This window comes from Garra rufa, chromosome 3 (assembly GCF_049309525.1).
Source record: "Garra rufa chromosome 3, GarRuf1.0, whole genome shotgun sequence".
Lineage (NCBI taxonomy): Eukaryota > Metazoa > Chordata > Actinopteri > Cypriniformes > Cyprinidae > Garra > Garra rufa.
Window position 1 is genome coordinate 15,751,409 of NC_133363.1, and position 6,571 is coordinate 15,757,979.

Genomic DNA, 6,571 nt, shown 5'->3' on the forward strand with positions numbered 1-6,571 from the left:
GAGGTGTGAATATAGTATGGGATGTCCTGAATAAGAACTGATCATTGTTTTGTTTTTCTGCTTATTAGAAATGGGGTCAATATACCCCTCTAAAGTGTAATAATGGCCCATATCTCAAAAATGTTACAGTAAAATGGTTTCATGTGAGGTGTGTATATAGTATGGGACGTCCTGTATAAGAACTGATCATTGTTTTTTTCTACTTATTAGAAATGGGGTCAATATACCCCTCTAAAGTGTAATAATAGCCCATATCTAAAAAATGCTACAGTAAAATGTGACCCTGGACCACAAAACCAGTCTTAAGTCAATGGGGTATATTTGTAGCAATAGCCAAAAATACATTGTATGGGTCAAAATTATTGGTTTTTCTTTTAAGTCAAAAATCATTAGGAAATTAAGTAAAGATCATGTTACATTAAGATTTTTTGTAAAATTCCTACTGTAAACCTATCAAAATGTAATTTTTGTTTAGTAATATGCATTGTTAAGAATTTAATTTGGACAACTTTAAAGGTGATTTTCTCAGTATTTTGATTTTTTTGCACCCTCAGATTCCAGATTTTCAAATAGATGTATCTCAGCCAAATATTGTCCTATCATAACAAACTATACATCAATAGAAAGCTTATTTATTGAGCTTATTGAGCTCAGTTTTGTTAAATTTAACCTTATGACTGGTTTTGTGGTCCAGGGTCACAAATGGTTTCATATGAGGTGTTCATATAGTATAGAGTCCGGGAACGTGATGTCAGCAACGCAATGCATGTTGGGAATTTAGGTAACGGAGCCGCGGTAGCCGCTATTGGATTGTGTTCGTGAAATTAGTCTACTTTACTCTGCAAAATAATTTATAATGGTGAACTCTTGTTGCGTTGTTAATTGCCACAACCGCACTCACGACCGTCAAATATTCGATTTTTCAGCTTTCCAGCTTGGAAAAAGCACCTTGGACCCCGTGTCCGAGTTAACAAAACGACGTCGCATGGCGTGGGTAGCAGCAGTTAGACGGAAAAGCATTACTTTTACTAATATCCCCAGGCACATGTTTGTTTGTTCAATCCATTTTCACAAAGGTAAGTTAAAAACAAAATACATCTGACTGATTTTGTTGTTAAAGCAAGGCATGTAAACGTAACTTAGCATGTTGCTAGACTGCAAATTACTTAAGTAACGTTAACTACATAACTAATTAAATGAATGCGGTCATTTATTTCAGGCAAACCAGCCTATGAAATGTTAGAGTGTGATCCAGACTGGGTTCCATCGCTGCATCTCGGACACACAGAAGTCAAAGCAACGGAATGTGGGCGGTTTAACCGATCTAAAAGGAGGCAAAAAGTTGAGGAAGACGCTGCACCTGCAGGACTACATGTAGCTGGCCAGGATGAAGCTGCAACAGCAGATGATGGTCCACAGATTGAAGATGCAGGGCCAAATGACAACACTGCAGAACAGCTGGAATGCCATCTTTAGAACCAGAGACTCAAACAAGAGCTTGCTGAAAAGAACATGGAAGAGAATTCTTTTAAAGATGATGATATGAAGGTCAGGTACTATACTGGACTTCCGTGTTTTGTGCTTCTGATGGGTGTGCTTACACAGCTTCTTCCCTGCCTGCAACAGACTGCTCGAAAACTCTCACCTTTTCAGATGCTCCTTTTAACACTGATGCGCCTCAGACTGAATTTGCCAATTCAGCACATTGCATACATCTTTTCTGTGAATCGAAAGACTGTGTCCACCACATTCAGAGAGACCATAGGCATTATGTTTAGACATCTCAAACCTCTGGTGCATTGGCCGGACAGACATTGCTTGCAAGCCACCATGCCACATCAGTTTGTTGAGGCTTTTGGCAATCGTGTGTCAGTTATTGTGGATTGCTTTGAAATTCGTATGGAAAGAGCATCAAATCTCAAAGCTAGAGCACAGACATTTTCCCACTACAAACACCATCACACCCTAAAGTACCTCATTGGCATTACGCCACGAGGATCTATATCTTTCATTTCCAAAGGGTGGGGAGGTATAGGGTGTCAAAATATATATATTTTTAAATGCAGTTGCAATTATTTATAATGACTAAATCTAGGATTTTTTTTTACTGTACATAACTTTTTACCACAACAAGAAAAGTAAATAGTTTTGCAGCACTGCAATAGTTATTTTACAGCATGAAAACACAGTATGACATTTTTATAAATATATTAAAAAAAAAAAAATTATGATGAAAACACAGTATGACATTTTTATAAATATATTAAAAAATAACAAATAATTTCACAATGCTGAAGTCAGACCAAACTGAAATATAATAAAAAAAACTGCTCATGCGAACATGTGTGTACCATCTTTTTGTATCATGATTAAAATGCAGTGTTTAGTTCTAATTTTCAATTTATTATTATTTTTTATTAAAAATGTTTAGTTGTAGTAGCAGCAACTGCAAAAACAGTTTCATTGCCAGAAAAAAAATATTTATGGCTGGTAAATTCTCTCAAATCACCAAAAAATTTCATTTGTATCATGAATAAAATGGGCCCTGCTTGCAAGTGTAGAAATTACAACAAAAGTATTGTAATTCCCCTACTGTAGAATAAGATAAAATAACATACTGGTGAAATACTAATTTTTATTTACTTTACAGAATTGTTTTCCAATATTACTGTCGTTGGAATAATAATATAAAATTATTATTATCATTTTTCGAATTATTTTTTTATTCTAATTTAGACTGAGACACCATATCACAACTAAAAAGAGGATTAAGTCAATTCACCAGCTTTTTTCTTTGTTTAGTTTGCACACTTAAACTGCATTGGAGCTCTGAATTGTGAACTCTCAAAGTGCACCAGATAGATGAATTTAGCATTAGCGAGCATGCCCCCGGACCCCCCTAAAGACACTGCTGTGGGAATTCTCACTCCAAGCTGAACTCAAAAGTTGGCAGCCCTGCCACAATTCCGTTGCTTATCAAACGACTCACTTGAATCTCGTCCTTTACAAAAAACACCACAGCCTTGTTCATACGTGAAGCCGACAAAATATTCCCGTATCCAATCTCTTCCCCAACAGCCATCAGCACTTCTTCCACAGTTACACCACTCGCTGGAACACACCTGACGCCACGACGAAGGGAAACAGGTGGCGTCACCCCCACAGAGGGAGACGCCATCCTATTCCCGCACAAACTCCACTAAAAGTTACCGCAAAGTGGCACTTAAGAAGATAATCCTTGTTTACATAAAAAATATTTTTGTTATTATAGAGAAAGGGGGGAAAAAGGTGTAATGCTGCCTTCATGTGCTATATAATTATGGTAAATACCAAAATCCGACATCTAAATTGCACATGAACACCCACTCACGCTGTAATTTCCACTGGAAAGAAAGCTCGAAATTTTTTACGATACCCGAGCTGCCGAGATGGGCTAAACTTTGACCTTTCAACATGGCGGACAGCAACGAAACTATACTGAATGATAAGCATTGCATGATGTTAAAAGTTCTCTGCTGTTTAGTTGGTAGCCCCCATAATGCTGGGACATAAAGGATTTTAATAACGTCGCTATTTAAACGTAGTGTTGACTTTAAAAATACCGTTAAGAGAAGATGCTAGCTTGTCGTGGCTCGCCTCCAGTAGGGTACTGTGCGGTAACTTACAGTGTTCTGAAGGAGGCAATTTTCTCATGTTATTTTATGATATTTTATATTTGGTCTGTTTTACCAAAGTAGCATGTGAGGACAAATTCCGAGTCCACCATGTTTCTCTTCACTACGACAACAAAAGCACCTGAACACGACACACTGGTAATTTCCACTTCACAAGTGGAAAGCATCATCTTTCCCATATCACATGAAGGCAGCATAATATTAGGCAGAAAAACCCAAACAATCATCCTCTCCACGTGAGAACTCTCAGACGCCCTCAGTACCCTCAGAGAGAGAAAGAGAGAGAGAGAGAGAGAGAGAGAGAGAGAGAGAGAGAGAGCTACAAATAAGAAAACCGAGACCACGCCCCGCGAACACAATACATGCAAATCTCTTGTTTTTACAATACAAGGGTCTCCCAGGTATGACACGCTTATGTACACGTTATGTACTAGCAAAGTTTGTAATGTATGACGTCTCTCCAGGTCACAATGTTCACAGTCTTTCCTGTTTATGACTATTATTATACAACCTTAAGTTTCTATTTGTCTCCCTCTACGTCAGTGTAATTATGTTCTCGAGGTTTTCTTGCGTGTGGCTTATTCGTCCGCACTTGCTTTCAGTTTGTCTGTCATGCTACTCTCTTATTTCTACTCTCTTATTTCTTTTGTTACTGCGTTTACTCTATTTTTTCTAGCCTAGAAATATGGGTTTCTAGTTTAGTTTTATTTTGAAACGTTTCTCCATGTAGTAGTTTATTTACCTGTAAAAATGTTGTGTGATGAGTTGGCTAGTTTGGTGCTGGAGGATGAAGTGGAATATATGGACACATCTGACACACCATGGTACTGGTACTACAAGGCAAAGTGTGGTGTCTGGCACAAGGTTGAGGTAAGGTCTTATTTATATAATATATTAATTTTCAATCGTTTGCTCTATAATTTATTTAAAAAATAATGTTGTTTTTTTAGGATGACCCAAAAAGTTTTATGTCCAGTGATGATTTGGAGAGATATTACCTCAGAAACCCACAAGGGGTTATAAGCATGACTACTGCTGGAGGTCAGTTCCAGATTAACTTTGCAGGTAAACAGTTTATACTTGATAATACCCTTACAATCATAACTTATTTATAAATAACTGCTTTTTGAAGTAGTTACGTATAATGTAACTAATAACTAAATGACATAACACCCATGTTGTATAAACCCATGTCTACTAAGATTACTCACATCTGAGTTCATTACTATGATTATTGTTGTTGTTTTTGATTATTTTGTTCAAATTTAGAAAGCACACAAGTTAACTTAAAAACTGGAAAAACACGTTCATTTCAGATTGAGAATGGATTCAGGTGAGATATCTATCTATCTATCTATCTATAGATACTCTTCAACACTTCCATTAAAAATCACCTTCACACCAAGTCACTGTCAAAATGGTTAAAAAAAAAGTGAAGTTAGTTTATAGTTAGTTTATGTCCAAATGTTTTAGGGCTATGCACAGTGCATTAAACTACAAAGTACAGTCAAGGGCCATGGTACATTCAGGTCTATTTCTTTTTCAAAGAAACGAAAGTGAAACCAATCTATGTGCATATATTTTGTGTAACAGATGCAAATGTGATGACATTTCTCCATCCCCACCTGCACACTGGGAGGATGTTGATCCCAAAAAGCCTTATCAGGTAACAGGAAGTGCTTATCATAGTGTTACATTTATGTTGGGACATTCTCTCTGAAAATGTTTTCTTATCTCAATCAGTTAATTTCTCTGAGAAAACATAGCAGTGAATATCAGACGGTGGAGAGATATTTGAGAGACAGCGGTTTACTGGATGATTCCATTGTATCTATCAAAAGAATACAGAACTTGGACCTTTGGGAATTATTTTGTAGGTAATGAGAAAGTCATGCTTTATCTAGAACAGTGTTTCTCAACTCCAGTCCTCGGGACCCACTGCTCTGCACATTTTGTATGTCTTCCTCATTTAAGGCACCTGATTTTGATCATCAGCTCATTAGTAGAAAGATTCATGAACTGAACTGAGTGTGTCAGACTCAGAAACATACAAAATGTGCAGAGCAGTGGGTCCCGAGGACTGGAGTTGAGAAACACTGATCTAGAACAATTTGGGTGAATCTAATGAAAACATGTTAATTCATTATATGATGGTTATATAATAATTATTATGATTATTATTAATAACAACAATCTCCATTAATATAAAAAGAATTGCCTGAATTATGCTTAATTTGTGCCTAATATCTTAGGAAAAAAGTCCAGTTGATGAGGATAAAAGGACAATCAGATATTAAAGAAGAAAAGCTGTTTCATGGCACAAGTGCAAAAAACGTGCACTCTATTTGCACATTTAATTTTAACTGCAAACTGTCAGACAAGAAAAGAATGGCACACGTATTTGGCAAAGGTGGGTTGTGATTGATATTTCTTACCTGTTTCACATATAAATATAGTAATAACATATACTAATGTATATTTTTATTTATTTACTTTGCAGGAACCTACTTTGCAAAACATGCATCCTATGCTACCAAGTATAGTGAAAACACTGCCTGGGGAACCAAAGTCATGCTGCTTGCCCGAGTTATTGTCGGGAAGTACAAAACAGGCCGTGAAGATTACTGTACACCCGATGATGACCTGGATGACAAAATACATGATAGTTGTGTAGATAATACGCGCTACCCAAGGATTTTTGTTATTTTTGATTGCAATCAGATATATCCAGAGTACGTGCTTGAATATCGCAGCAACTAATTTACTGCAACAATAAATAATGAAAGAGAAATGTAAAATTCAAGAATGTTTATATTATATTATATTGATTAATGAAGAACTAGGGTGTTTTGGGGAAAATACTTTTGCAAACGTTTGGGATTTAATGCATTTTCAAG

The 6,571-nt window shown here is 36.4% G+C and overlaps 1 protein-coding gene and 1 pseudogene across 1 annotated transcript; both read left to right on the forward strand.

The window, feature by feature from the left end:
• Positions 1 to 856: 856 nt before the first annotated feature.
• On the forward strand, positions 857 to 3,203 carry LOC141331506 (uncharacterized; annotated as a pseudogene).
• Positions 3,204 to 4,300: 1,097 nt separating this feature from the next.
• Positions 4,301 to 6,521, forward strand: LOC141330859 (protein mono-ADP-ribosyltransferase PARP11-like). The gene is made up of 7 exons (XM_073835639.1): positions 4,301 to 4,544; positions 4,625 to 4,739; positions 4,944 to 5,007; positions 5,268 to 5,340; positions 5,418 to 5,551; positions 5,927 to 6,084; positions 6,175 to 6,521. Exons 1-7 carry the CDS (start codon positions 4,425 to 4,427, stop codon positions 6,432 to 6,434), a joined length of 924 nt encoding a protein of 307 aa, XP_073691740.1. The 5' UTR covers positions 4,301 to 4,424; the 3' UTR covers positions 6,435 to 6,521.
• The last annotated feature ends 50 nt before the right edge of the window (positions 6,522 to 6,571 follow it).

Bases quoted from the DNA above. Each gene is read 5' to 3' on its own strand.
- LOC141330859 (XM_073835639.1), top strand. From the start codon at position 4,425: ATGTTGTGTGATGAGTTGGCTAGTTTGGTGCTGGAGGATGAAGTGGAA. The intron at 5,341-5,417 runs GTAACAGGAAGT...TATCTCAATCAG, and splicing joins ATCCCAAAAAGCCTTATCAG to TTAATTTCTCTGAGAAAACA. The intron at 5,552-5,926 runs GTAATGAGAAAG...CTAATATCTTAG, and splicing joins CTTTGGGAATTATTTTGTAG to GAAAAAAGTCCAGTTGATGA.